General features: G+C 43.5%; 1 protein-coding gene across 2 annotated transcripts in view; it reads right to left on the minus strand.

Annotated features, from left to right (window-relative positions):
* The window catches only part of LOC132407076 (protein LSM14 homolog A-like), an 87,447-nt gene that overhangs the window by 47,195 nt on the left and 25,019 nt on the right, over positions 1-15,233 (minus strand). For both annotated transcript variants that reach the window (XM_059993345.1, XM_059993344.1), the window contains exon 2: positions 4,285-4,448. In XM_059993345.1, coding sequence (XP_059849328.1) covers positions 4,285-4,448 — 164 coding nt within the window. The remainder of the gene's footprint in view (positions 1-4,284; positions 4,449-15,233) is intronic.

Here is a 15,233-nt window from a genome sequence, read left to right on the forward strand (position 1 = left end):
TTGTTGGAATAACGTCCAGCCCTAAAGGGGCGGAGGCGTGGGCGGAGCGGACCCCTCATTTGTTGGGTGAGTGGCAGTGCTTGGCTGAGGGAAAGCGACAGGGACGGGTTGAAAGTTTGAGTAGGCAGGCTGGTGACTTTGTTAGAACTGTCGGGCGCAATTACCTCGAAGTGACCGCTGCCAGTTCTGGGAAGGTGTGGGAAAATGCGTGTGGCTCGACTGGAAGTCAAATGCCGCAGCTGGGGGGCTTATCATATCCGTGGCAGGAGATTGGTGGGAAGTTTTTAGGGTATCTCTTTTTGCCTAGGGGGGCAGATAAATTGCTTGTGGTGCCAAGGGGATCTGTCAAGGGGATCAGTTGTTCCGTTGTTTCGAGAGGTGTCGGGAAACTTAGAGGAGGCCCAGTGGGGGAACGGCTTGGGGTCTCTGGGGGAGCACGTTCCCAGCAATGTACCAAGGAACTCCCGAAAGGAACAGACTCTATTCCTGAAGGCTTAGAGGGGCCACGCGCACAGGTGTTGTTACGGATGGATGGAAGTCAAGTTAAAGCCATCCTCGGCACCGGGGCGCCGGTTAAGTTGCTGTACAGTTTGTTTCATAACCGTTATTGGAAGCATTTACCCTTGATGACATTGAGGACACTGGAGATTCGGGGTACCAGTGCCGGTGATTATCCAGACGACGGTTATTGGTCAGTGAAAATGGAGTTCTTAGAGGCAAATGTGGAGGAGACTGAGGTTCATGAATCGTTAATGCTGATGTGTCCGGACCCTGTTGAGACGGGCAGCGTTTCTGTTCTAGAGAGAACCAATATCCTGCTGGTGCGCTTGGTGGCCTGCCTGGAGGAGGCGGGTGAGCGTTGTTTGGAGGCATTGTCGATGCACCCAGAGTTTCGAGCTGCTTGTGTGGACGTGTGTAGCAGCATTGGGCTGATACTGAATTCAAACAAGAGCCATTGGCGGTACGGCCTGGGGGAAGTATCTGAGGGTGAGACCCTCCTAGTGGACGCTGCGAAATACCACGAGGGAGCGGAGTTGACTGCTGAAGACACCTCGGAGAGAGAGTGGTTGCGGCGACTGGCCCCTGAAGCCATGGAAGACGTAGGCAGCGTGTGTGTGGATTGTATTGCGTTGAAGAGGCGCACTGTCAAGTGACCAGAATATGGCCCTGAGGGCCGGAGAGGCGATGGCCTGTCTGAGTGGTGCGAAATGGTTTAAGGTGCTGGATCTGAGGAGTGGATGTTGTCAGATCCCGATGATTGGGGCCGACAAGGAGAAGACAGCCGTTATAAATTCCCTAGGAGTCTTCGGGTCCGAAAAGATGCCACAGGGCATGTCTGGAGCCCTTGCAACCTTCCTGCGGGGCAGGTGGAAGACCATAGGGGATGTGGAGGCGTTTGGAGTTTTGGTGTATGTGGATGATCTCTTGGTGTTTGGATTTGCCTCAGGAGAATATGAAGTGAGGTCGTTGCAGGAGCAGCTGAGAACTACCGAGTTAAAGTGTTTTCGGGACACGTGCCAGGGCTGGCGAAGGTCGCAGCTCGTGAGTGACTGTCTCTACGGAATCAAGTTTGAAATGAAGACGGAGAGACTGGAGAAAGTGATCTGGAACCATTCGGAAGACTTACAAGTTGGAGAGAATGAAGAAAGTTGTCTGACTGAGGGTAATAGCAAACTGAGAACCCGGAGAGGGGAGTTTGCGGAGGTGAAGAAATTACAGACAAATCTCAGAAGAGAGAAGCGGAGGTTTGAAGGGAACCTGAAGGTGACCATCGACAGTTCAAATGAAGTGCAAAACCTGAAAGTTGATCTGGAAGAAGTCATGAGGAAGAAAAAGCTGGAGAGAAGTGCAGTGAATACTGAACAGGAGGCTGAAGAAACTGCGGGAGCAGTGCAGGCCACGTGTTTCCGTTTGGAGAAGATCAAACAGCAGCTACCGATCACAGGAATGAGGAAGAATACAGATTCGATGGATGATGTGCTGGATGTGTGGTACATGCTGCCTTTTGCTGACTTTCCCTCGATTGAGGAAGAGACCTTTGGCCCTTCTCCCATTGACTCAGGTGTAGCGGGGAGGGTTAGCTGTGTGCAGTGTGGGGCATGAGTGAGAGGTTGAGAGAGGAGTTGGTAGTGGGCCCAAGGTATCCCCAGTTGTGTCCGAGCCTGAAGGGTTTAGGTGAGGGGGTACGGAGGTCTCAGAAGGGTTAGGGAATTCCCAGATAGTTGGCCTAAGTAGCACCTGAAAAACAGGGCGTGAGGGTTACTGTGTGGGGAGGAGATGTCACTGTTTGTGCTTGGGTTACGGTGTGTTGGCAGGAAAGGTGGCGAGTTATTTAGTAGTCATGAGGACATGACTTTTATTTGGTGGAGGGAGAGTGTAAAGAGGGTTTCTTCTTTTTGTTAACTAGCAGGAATGCTAATTTACTGATAACGAGAATGGTATTCCTTTGTAAACCAAATGGGGATGAAGCTAGATGTGTTTGGTTGACCACTCGGAGGGTCCTGAGCTGTTTGGAGAGTCGAGGAGTTTGGAGGGTCCTGAGCTGCGAGTCGAGGAGTTCGGAGGGGATCGAATGGTGGCAGAAGACTTCAGTAATTGAGCTCCAACGGCTGTGCACGAAGTGGTTTGGACTTTGATAAGTTTGGCGCCTTTTCTTTAATTTTCTCTTCATATATACTGTATCGTTATTAATCACTTAGTTATAGTAACCTTTATAAATTGTACTCATTTAATCGCATATGGTGTACTGTCTGTTTTTGGGCGAGGCGGGGACATCACACAGCATCCACACCAGCTGATTACCCAGTTTGGCAGGGCCGAAGGCTGCTCCCCCTAGACAGAAACGAGCTGAGCGAGCCTGAGGCGACCCAAGGGGTTACAACTATCTGGGAAATATTCCGAACACCAATCAAAGTTCATCAACTGTTTATCAGGGAGTTGTGTTAAAATCATATTGGGACAGAAAGGAGTCAATTTATCAAATCTTTACTTGGATTCCAGGATCTGCTGTGGAAGATAAGAGGGGCAGTGGCCGGTGTGCATTAGAGTCACAATCGTAACCATCTATATTCATCACTACCTCAAGTCATTGAAAGGAAGCACAAAGAAGATGGAGGTCATTCGGCTCCTTGTACCGATACTACATGCCTAGTTTCTTTTCACCCATGCTCCACTCCCCTGCACAGACACCTTCATTGCTTTATCATATAAACATTTACCGATCTTGGTCTCGAATATACACAGTAACTGAGCCGCCAGAGCTCACTTGGGTGCAGAAATTACTTCTTTAGGACAGAAACTTCTGTCCTAAATGGATAAACGCCTAGTTTTGAGAACGCAACCCCTGGTCAAGCACGGAGAAATCTCCATCAAATTTATGCTAGTCACAACACGACAGTACTGCCCAGCAATTTTCTTAGTGACAAAGGTCAACAGTGCACTTACCTTCCAATGGCTTGCCATACCTGTATAACTGAGGGGCTGCTTCACAATGATACATACCCTTGTGCAAATAAACCAAAACCAGTGGCTGATCTCACATTTTCCACATCACATTTTATCTCTCATATGCTCATTAATCTATTTCTCCTGTCTGTATCCCCTCAACTTTTACTTTCAACAAGCTTTTCAGATCAGCATAAAACACAGACTTACTACAAGTGCAGATATACAGCAAAGATAGGCACGGGCTTGTCAGTCATGCACTCTTAACCAAACAGCTTGATGGTCAGCAACCTCAAGAACAAATATTTCTAACTTCACACTCCAGCCTCTCTGAGCTCTCTATTCCCCTGCTTGGATAATTTTCAAAGAACAAGGGGCAGCTCAGTAGCGTCATGCTAGTTACCAGTATCAGTTACCCGGGTTCAATTCCTGCCGCTGTCTGTAAGGAGATTGTACATTCTCCCTGTGACCGTGTGGCTTTCCCCTGGCTGCTCCGGATTCCTCCCACATTCCAAGGTGTACGGCTTAGTAGGTTAATTGGTCACATGGATGTAATTGGACACCACGGGCTTGTTGGCCCAGCAGGGCCTGTTACTATGCTGTATCCCTAAATAAATAACAAATTAACTAGTAACATGTCGTGTATACCTAAACAGTCAGAGACAAACATCATGGACAAAACTACTTGCCAGTGAAGTCAACTGTAGTTGATGAGATGTTCCATAATGGTGCTTATAGACAGTCCTTCCTTAAATGCATCACCTTACCTCCAGAAGCACAGGAGATTGCTGGTCTCAATCTGCAACGCTTTTATAGCTCTTTAAATGCATGGTAACTTACCTGAACAATGGCAGGATCTTGAGGCAGAGAACACTGTGGCTTTGGAGGCTCACATACTGTGAGGTCTTTGATATCACTGCCCCGAAATATGATGTACTCAAACACTTCATCGCGTGGTGGGATTGGTCTGTCCGTAGGCCGATCCTCTGTCCCAAATGAGCGAACTGCAAGACAGTAACACTTACATTACAGCAAACCATTGTGCTATTTTCTCAGTATAACATTGAAAGACATCTGGAAAAAATCTGCAACACACACAAAATGCTGGAGCAACTCAGCAGGTCAGGCAGTATTTATGGAGGGGAATAAACAGTCAACAGTTTGGGCTGAGACTCTTCATCAGAACTGGAGAGGAAGGATGCAGAGCTCAGTCCTGATGAAGGGGTTTGGCCAAATGTTTTTTGAGTCCGTTGTGGCGCACTGGGCAGCAAGCTTGTCGTTTCTTTACCATTTGTTTGTTTTTGCTTACAAGGCCATGTTGCTAGCTCGATGCTCAACCCAGCATGGTTGGAAAGTGTGCAAGGAGGCAGATGGATTTGAACCTGGGAGCATTCGCCTCGAAGCCCGGTGCAGATGCCACTATACCACCAGCCAGTGGCCCAAAATGTCGACTGTTTATTCTCCTCCATAGACGTTGTCTGACCTGCTGAGTTCCTCCAGTATTTTGTGTGCATTGTTCAAGATTTCCAGCATTTGCAGAATTTCTTGAGCTTATGGATAAAATTGGGATGGCACAGTAGTGTAGCAGTTAGCAAAATGCTATTATGGCACTGACAACCTGGATCCAATTGATCACTGTCTGTAAGGAGTTTGTATATTCTCCCCATGACTGCATGCGTTTCTTTCGGGTGCTCTGGTTTTCTCCCAAATTCCAAAGAAGTGTGGGTTAGTAGGTTAATTGGTCATATGGCTATAACTGGACAGCGTGGGCATGTTGGGTTGGAAGGGCCTGTATTTCTACATAAAATAAAATGTGCTTTGGTTTAGTACAAAGCACCCATGAATTGTTCCAATCACACTGAAGACAGTGGTTATATTGAAGAATCTGGGGTAGAAAGCCAGTGGCTGCCCACTGCTGACTGCAAGCCGTATTGGAAGGTTACGCAGTGGATTCCACTTAATTGGACTACTGGTTAATCAGGACAGCCGTTTATTTGGGATAACTCTTAAAGAACAAAAACTGATTGAGAAAATAGTGAGCCTGCTCCAGCTTTGAGCCTATGGACTCACTTTTGTTCCGAATGCTGTTGCACAATTTGTTTTTTTTTATCCCTGAAAATTGGGTGTTTGTCTTTTTTTAAAAAAATGGGTCCTATTGGGTCTCTTTGTTTTGTGGCTATCCATAAATTTGGCCACAGGAGACAAATTTCAAAGTTGTACAATGTATAGATACTTTGACTTAAATCCATGCCCTCTAACTTTAGTCATCTCTAATAAAGGGGAAAAATTGTTTTTATTTGTCATGTGTACATCAAAACATACTGTGAAATATGTGGTTTGTGTCAAATCAAATCAGTGAGGATTGTGCTGGGCAGTCTGCAAATGTCACACTTTCAGTGCAACATAGCAAACCCACAACTCACTAACTCTAACCCACGTGTCCTAGGAATGAAAGAGGAAACCAGACCAGCTGGAGGAAACCCATCAGTGATAGGGAGGACATACAAACTTCTTAAACACTGGTGGGAACTGAACCCTATCACTGATCACTGCTGTTACAAAGTGATGCAGTAACAATTTCTACTTTCTATCCACTTATGCCACACAATCTTATATATATCAATAGGGTTCCATCAGTCTTCACCACTGAAAACAAACACAGTCTATTCTGTCTCCCCCATAGTTGAAACTCCACCCCAGACAACACCTCAGTTAATTTTCTCTCCACCCTCTCCAGTGTGAGGCCCTCTGTTGGTCAGGGTTGACAATGGATGTTACATCCTAGCTGTCTAGATTCAGAAGCCTGAACAGTACGATATGGAGAGCAAGCTGCTGCTCATGCAGCAGACTCCCCCTCTCTATGCAGCCGATAAATCCAAAGGAAAGGCAGAAACTAATACAGTTTACTAATAGGCACCAGCAGTGTTGCAGGAGTTGCCAGTCAGTGTTGAACTCAACATAGGACTCCAGCCCCAGACTCTTCCTTAGAGTTTACTCTCGAAGCCTTCCCCATGAGTGGGCACTGCTGTAAATCAGCAGAGATTTGAGATCAGAGCTTTCCCTAGCTGGGCCAAAGAAAACTCAAGAGTGAGGAACAACTTGGGGTTTGGCTGATTTATGTGCGGGGAAAAACGAAAAGGTCAGAGTGTCAGTGCCAGAGGAGAGGGACGGGACAGTGTGCAGCTTGCTCTTCTGCAAGGCTTATTCATCTCTGCACTGAATTCAGGTTGTGGCCTACAACTAACAGGCTCCTGGATTTGCTGAGATTGGATTCATGACTGTGGACTCATTGTTGTGAAATTCAGTTCTAAATGTTATTTGCTTACTTTTATTGTTTGCAAGATTTGCTCTTTTTTTCCTGCACATTATGGGTTCTATTGGGGTTCTTTGTTTTGTGGCTGCTTGGGAGACAAATTTCAAGGTCGTATAAAGTACACATACTTTGAAAATAAATCTGCTTTGAACTTTTGTTAGATGAGCTGCCAACCACAGCTGACTAGCCGCATCAACCTGGACAGTGCTCCAACTGCAGATAGTTACAGGTTTCCCCTGCTATCCGAAGGTAGAGCATTCCTATGAAACCATTTGTAAGCCAAAATGTCGTAAAGTGAAGAAGCAATAACCATTAATTTATATGGGAAAATATTTGAGCATTCCCAGAACCAAAAAATAACCTACCAAATCATACCAAATAACGCATAAAACCTAAAATAACACTATCATATAGTAAAAGCAGGAATTATATTACAAATATACAGCCTATATAAAGTAGAAATATTGTATGTACGGTGTAGCTTCACTTATCAAAATCGGGAAGACAGCGAGCCAAAATTGATTTGGAGAAAAAAAAATCGGCACGTACGCGCATGAGCACGTACACGCCTACTCATGTACATGCATATGTACGTACACACATGTGCACACAACTGCCCGCACAACGCTTCACGGTCATTGTAGTCTTTCTTGGGGTAAACACACGTATAAAGCAGGCGTTTCTTTTCGTAAAAGTGAAATTCCTCTTTGGTTAGTGAAAACAGGTCTTAATGTAGATCTTTCATAAGAGCGAGCTGTTGTAAAGCGAACATTCGAAAAACGGGGGCCACCTGTATACCAAAACTTGCCTACATGGCTAATTCAGGGAAATCTCACAGACCTACCTAACAAGCTCATCAGGGATGCCTGGACTTGTACATTCAGATCCCTTTGTTACTCAGTACAGCCTGGCATTTACTGTGTATATGCTCTACAGACTTTTCACATAATGCATCACCTCACACTTTTCACGTTTAATTTCCACTTGCCATTGCTCTATTCATTTTATGCTCATACCCACCTCATTATTAACACCAACAATCAGCTTGTCATAAGAGTGTAAGATACAGACCCTTTGGCCCATCTAGTCCTTGCTGGCCTGGTTTTCTGCCTACTCCTATCTACTTGCACCTGGACTATAACCCTCCATACCTTGTGCATCTACTATTATAAACTTCTCTTAAATCTTGCACCTGAACCCCTGGCAGCTCATTCCACATTCTCACCAGGCAGTTAACCTATCTATACCCTTTGGGGTGGTGAGGTGGAGATATGTCTTTACCACAGAGGTGCAAGGCACTAGCTGGCAGGTCAACCTTGGGCAAGGTGTACCACCTGCTTAGCCCTCTGATCAGGGTCACATGAAGCTATGGGAGCAGGTGCTGGATGGTTGTATGAGCAGCTGGTGCATATCACAAGTCCTGGTTATGAGACCACTGATGCCAGGCAGACTAGCTCTGAAGGAAGTATTGATAATGGCTGGGGGTCATCCATCTTGTAAAGACACTGTCCAGAACGTAGACCAGGATTGCCTACATCATAGTCACACACATAATGATGACACCCCTCAATTTTGTATATCATCAAATCTCCCCTTATTCCTCCAGAATAAGTCATTTTTAACATAGTTTTATTGTATTTCCCTGGGTCTAAAATTTCTTCTGAAGTTGGAACACCAGATTTGCGCACAATAATGCTGGTGCTGTGAAACTGGAGTTACACGTACTCAAAACCTCTTGCCACATCAACCAATTTACCATTTCATTTCTTAATTATGCTGCACCTGGATATTTGTTCTCAAAGACCTGTATACCAAGTCCATTAAGTACCTGATACAGCAACACTTCCTGATCTATCACAATTTAAATCAGGAGTCCATGGATCCCTTGGTTAATGTTAGGAGACCATGGCATAAAAAAAAGTTGGGAATTCCAATTTAAATAAAATCTTCCCTTTCCTACTGTAGTGGTTAACTACACATGCATCCACATCAAACTACATCACTAGACTCTCATCTAAAGGGACTGTGCTGACACAGTCAATCACCTCACCACTTTCAAATACTTTCTCGAAAATGCCAGGATCTGGAACATCAATCAGGATAAGCAAATAAACAAAAACTTCTGGTTTAGGAGACGTTCTCAATCATTACAGGTGTAGAGCTTCAAGGAACCAGTTAACTCTGGCATCTAAATTAACAGTGACAGCTGCATTTGATCAATAATGGAGCTGAGAACACCCCTCGGGCTTCAACTTTGGATGGCACTCTACATCCCACACTTGTGCTGCCTAAAAGATTGCAAGTTCAAATCAGAGCCAGATAAAAATTAACCATGGTAGCAGCACAAACATTGCCCCAAATGACCCAAGGTTATTTTTCTCCTTCAACTGCTTGAGCACAAGATTAAATTATGAGTCAAATTACTCCTGTACTTTAGGTATAGGAACAACAGTAGTAGTATGACAAAGATGAAAAAAATCTGCAGATGCTGAAAATCCAAGCAACACACATAAAATGCGGGAGGAAAAAAAGTCAGGCAGCATCAGTAGAAAAGAGTAAACAGTCAACATTTCGGACAGCGACACTTCATCTGTCCTGATGAATGATCTTGGCCTGATATGCCGACTGTGTACTCTTTTCTATAGCTACTACCTGGCCTGCTGAGTTCCTCCAGTACTTTTTTTTTGTGTACAGCAATAGTATGAGTGGGTCCAACATTTACCAAAAGCATGGGCTAAGCGCAACCGTCTACTGGTATTATCACATACCTTGATTCCTCTAAAATCCATCACCCTATTGATCTTTCTCATGTTTCACTTTACTTTCAATTGAACAAATGAAATAATGTATTAGTTGAACAGCTGATAAAATAATGTAAAGAATGAACACCACTTCTAAGTTCTTACACACAGGACCAGGTATAATACTCAACACAGGAAAAGGACAATCAATCATGGACTATACGGGTGTTTAAACTATTCAAACACTTCCAAGACTAATCCTATTTATTAATTAAGCCATTGGTTTAGCTAGGCTTCCCATATAATGAATGGCTTGTTCCGCTGAACACTGTTGGTACGCAATGCTGGCACCAAAATGTATAGTGACTCTTGTCCACAGAACATCCTTAGGTTTATTGGTTGTCATGCAAACGATATATTTCACTGTAAGCTTAGATGTTTATGTGGTAAATCGATCTGAATCGGAAATCTGGCCTGCTACGTCATTTGGTCCAATGAGTCTCCCTGACTCCTGAAATTCCTGTGCTTGTTCTCTTGTGATCTGCTCCCCACGTGCTCACTAAATAAATGGAAATCCATGTAATTTCACATCATTTAATGATAAATTCAATTCTGATTGATTCACGAAGATTTTGTGACAGCAGTATCACATATCAAAGACATATGATTTAGGGTTATTAATTTGTGGGCAAGCTGCTGGAAGCATGGTGATACTTCTGGGCTGCCTAGCACAATCCTGGATGCTGAGTTGATTCGGCACAAACAATGCGTTTCACCATATGTCTCAATATGCCTGTGACAAATAAAGCTAATCTGATCTATTGTGCAAAAATTAAATATTCCAATACCTTTAAAACCAAGTAAAAGCCCAAAATATGTTTTGATTCAAAGTACTTGTCCTAGATGAGGGATAGAATTAATCAGAAATTTGCTGTGTTCTGAAATTATATCCATTGAATCCAACAGTTGGATGGTCAGACAAAGGACACTAGCAATGTCTCTCAACCAACTACACAAGTGTTGCAGAAGCACTCAGCAGGGGATGAGCTTTGGGGAAGGATTCAAGTTTTGTTCTGTATTAACTCTAAGGATGGTAAAAAAGAAGTGACAGTGACTCCTAATGATCACTTTCAATATAAATATTACAACATGTTAATAAGATTAAATTAAAAGCCTTTATTTAAAGTCAATAATAAGGCACATAATTCACAATTAGATAAAGTAAATGAAGATTAATACGCAAGGTATTTCTAAGCTTTTGAGGGTGAAAAGTGAACAGTGGGGTGAGGCAGAAGGGGCTTTTCAAATTGTGTCATATTGTGACAAAAAAAGCCTGAAGTCTCTGTTGCCAAAGGTGAATAAAATAAGGGGAATGTCAAATAATGTTCACTCACAGTCCATAGATAATAACTAGGTTTTTGAATTGAACACCCTGAAGTCGTAGGAGGTCAAAAAGCGATAGCTGTACAGAACTAACCTTGGCAATCAAGTTGGTTCAAGGTGCAGCTCAAAATGCTGCAAAGATGATCGGAAGTAGGGCAGTCAATGTTTCCTACCTGGACTTCCTTTATGGCAGGTTGTCCTGTAAGATTAATCCATGGAGATCGGGCAAATAGGACTCAAAATTAATCTAGCCAAACAATTTGTGGCAGAGGAGTGATGTTACTCTGAGCAGAGGTCTGTAATTAATGGTGTTCCACTAGGATCACCAATATCTAATAAAGTACCTCCTGTACCTAATGAAGTGGCCACTGAGTGTATGCTTGTGGTCTTCTGCCACGGTAACCCCTTCAGAGATGCTCTTCTGCACATCACTGTTGTAACGTGTGGTTATTTGAGTTACTGTCAATCTTCTTGTCAGCTTGAACCAGTCTGGCCATTGTCCACTGGCCTCTCTCATTAACAAGGCACTTTTGACCACAGAACCCTGCTCACTGGACATTTTTTGTTTATCGCACCTCTCTCTGTAAACTCCAGAAATTCGTGTATGATAATCACAAGGGACTGCAGTTTCTGAGGTAATCAAATCTACACATCTGACACCAACAATCATTCCACAGTCAAAGTCACAGATTACATTTCTTCCCCACTGTGATGTTTGGCCTGAATAACAACTGAACCTCTTGACCATGCATTGAGTTGCTGTCACACAACGAACTGATTAGATACTTGCATCAATGAAGTTTACAGGTTTGCCTAATAAAGTGGCCACTGAATGCATATGTGTAGTTCGACCAATTAATAAGGTTGTAGACAATATGAAAATCAGGAGCTCTGGTTTGAGAAGGTGGTCGTCAAAGGGCTCAGCAAGACATATATCAGGAGCGCTGCACTCTCCTTCCCACAAGCTCTTTGACCTCTTGCCATCAGGCAGAAGGTATTGCAGCATTAAGAACCAGAACCGTCAGGTTGGGTAACAGCTTATACCCCCAAGCTTAACACCCTGCTGCTACTTCCCACCCCCCCACCCCATCATTCACTGACTCACAGACACATTTTCATCCTGCACTGGTCACTTTTCATTTTTTATTGCTGTTCTTTCACATATTGATATGACTGCATATTTTATTATAATTGTGCCAAGTAACATTATACTGTCTAGATAAACATACACATCACACTTTAGTGATGTCAGGCCACTCTTCAAGCCAGACCACTCAGGGATTTGAGCTAATATTATTTGATGGCTATGTGCTGGATCGTAACAATATGTACTGTGTGTGACTGTCCTGATGAAGGGTCTCTGCTCAAAACATCAGCTGTTTATTCAGATGCCGTCTGACCTGCTGAGATCCTCCAGCATTTTGTATGTGTTTCTATAGATTTCCAGCATCTGCAGAATCTCTTGTGTATACTGTGTTTTCCACCTTGGCTCTGGAGGAATAATGCTTCGTTTAGCTGTATACATATGCATGGTTGAATGACAATAAACCTGCAATACGAAGAATTGATGTATCTGTAATCTGGAACACTAAAGGAGTAAAATATACATACACAACCAATGCTGCACCACGATGATGCTAACCTTTAATAACAGGGAACAGAAATCCAAGTCACAGATGATCAATCATTCCGAGAAAGAACGAACAAACTGTTTCACGAAAAAAAAATAACATCTGACATGAAGTCCCCAGGTGTCTGACAGATGAATGCACTCTCTAGTAAGGTGTAATCCAGAATATCAATAAAATGTCAAGGTAACTCATCACAGAGCACCAAAGAAGAGTGATCCAGTACTATTCAGCATCCCCTGCAGCAGGAACTAAAACATTTTTGTCAGTACTCTCCTGTGAGATCTGCAAAGTAGGAGGACAAAGCTTCTACACAACACAGGAATCGAATATGAGGAAGTCTGCAGATGCTGGAAATCCAGAGAAACACACAGCAACACAAACAAAATGCTGATGGAACTCAGCAGGTCAGGCTACCATCTACGAAAAGGAATAAAGAGTCAATGCTTCGGGCCAAAACCCTTCATCAGGACTTAAGAGCAAGGGAGAAAAACACCAGAATAAACAGATGGGGGAAGGAGAAGGAAGACAAGCTAGTATGTGATAGGTGAAGCCAAGTGGGTGCGGAGGGAATGAAGTAAGAAGCTAGGAGATGATAGGTGGGAAAGTTAAAGGGCTGGAGAAGAAGGAATCAGATACGAGAGCAGAGTGGGCCATAGGAGAAAGGGAAGGAGGAGGGACACCAAGGGGAGGTGATAGCAGGTGAGGAGAAAAGGCAAGAGGCCAGACAAGGGAATTGAAGAAGAGGGAACAAATATTTTACTGAAAGGAGAAATCGTTATTTATGTCATCAGGTTGGAGGCTACCCAGATGGAATATAAGGGTCACAAACAAAAGAAAATCTGCAGATGCTAGAAATCCAAGCACACAAAATGCTGGAGGAACTCATCAGGCCATCAGCGTCAAGGAAAAGAGTACAGCCAATGTTTCCGCTTGTAATCTTTCCCTAGATGCTGCCTGGCCTGCTGAGTTCCTCCAACATTTTGTGTGTGTTGCTCTTCCACCTTGAGGGGGCCCTCATCTAGGCACAAGAGGAGGCTATGGACTGACATGCTGGAATTGGAATGGGAATTAAAATGTTAGGCCATCAAAAAGTTCCACCAGCAATCAAATGATGCACTCAAACATTCAAGTTCAAGTTCATTGTCATCTGACTGTACATATATACAACCAAATGAAACAACGGTCCACCGGACCACAATGTACCACAAAACATAGCATAACCCACAGATAAATCAAAATACAGTGAGTTCCAGTTAATGGGGACATACCTGGATCTGTACATTTTGGCCCAATTAAGCAGCAGCCCCAATTAAGTGGTTTCATGGTTAAAATATGAAAAAAACTACCCTTTAACTGAGTAACAAATAATACATTTAAATTAAATATAGAACAAATTAGAATGCTACCAAAACCACTGGTGGTTGTCTGTCATATCCAACGATGGCATGAAACCTGCGCGGAAATTTTTTTTTAAAGTGGAAAAGCCGTTGCACTGGGTCAGTTCCACCTTCTCAACCTCAGATGTCTAAATTCAGTGGTACAAGTAGACATCACAACTGGGGTCTTTCAGTGGATGACCATGACTTCTTCTGTGTCTTGTCATGCCCTTTGCTCTCCATGGAGCTTTGCGGAACCACCTTCCTGGATGTTGGATTTAACTGTAGATTTCATCCGCCAAATCTACTGGAGCTGACTTCGCATGTTAGGAAGGGCATGTTCCCATCTCTCTGGGGTATGAGATCCACTGGCTATACTCACCTTGTTTAGCCCATCTGTTGAAGCGGTGTACTGCCAACTATTAGTGACAAAGAACATTGCTTTTTGAACACAAATACATGCAACCAATACTATTTAAAAACTGTTTGCTCCAGGCACAGTACAGCATCTAACGGCCACACAAGTGCACACAACTGACACTAGTTAGAACCTGTTCAGTGAGTCTTCTGCCCCAAATAAGGAGCTGTTTCAATTAACTGATAGCCCAATTAACCAGAATCCACTGTATTACTATAAATCAATAAAATATAATTCAAAATGTATGTATTGTGCAGCACATGTAAACGGTAAACAGCTTGCTGCCCTAGTGATGAAACCTTGGTGGTGGTAGGGTATTCATTAATCTCAGTCTGAAGGAGAAGCTGTAACCCAGTCTGGCAGCCCTAGTTCTGATGTTCTTGTACCTCCTTCCTGACTGCAGTCAGTTGAAGAGATTGTGGAATGAGTGGTAGTCTGCAACATTCCTGGTAAAAGTCACAAACAGGGGAGGAACGAGGTCCTCTCAGTGCTTTTTATAATGTAGGTCTGTTGGCCCAATGCTTTACAGGTGCAGATGCACTCAGAGTCTTAAAAATCAGTGTAAAAAAAGTCTCCATTTAGAACAGATATGTAAAATTTTCTTTACCCAGAGGATGGTGAATCTGTGGGATTCATTGCCAGAGACAGTTGTGTAGGTCAAGTTATTGGATATATTTAAGGCAGAGGTTGATAGATTCTAGACCAATCAGGGCATCAAAGGTAACGGGGAGAAGGCAGGAGAATGGAGCTGAGAGGGGTAATAAATCAGACTTGATGGGCTGAATGGCCTAATTCTGCTCCTGCTTCTTATGGAACAAAAGATTTGTTGATTGTAGCACTGTCATAGTGAGGTCAGCAATAAAACAGCCTGTTATACCAAACTGTGTAATTAATTCAACCATAAATACAAAGAGGGAATTACCACAT

Source organism: Hypanus sabinus, chromosome 17 (genome assembly GCF_030144855.1).
Source record: "Hypanus sabinus isolate sHypSab1 chromosome 17, sHypSab1.hap1, whole genome shotgun sequence".
Lineage (NCBI taxonomy): Eukaryota > Metazoa > Chordata > Chondrichthyes > Myliobatiformes > Dasyatidae > Hypanus > Hypanus sabinus.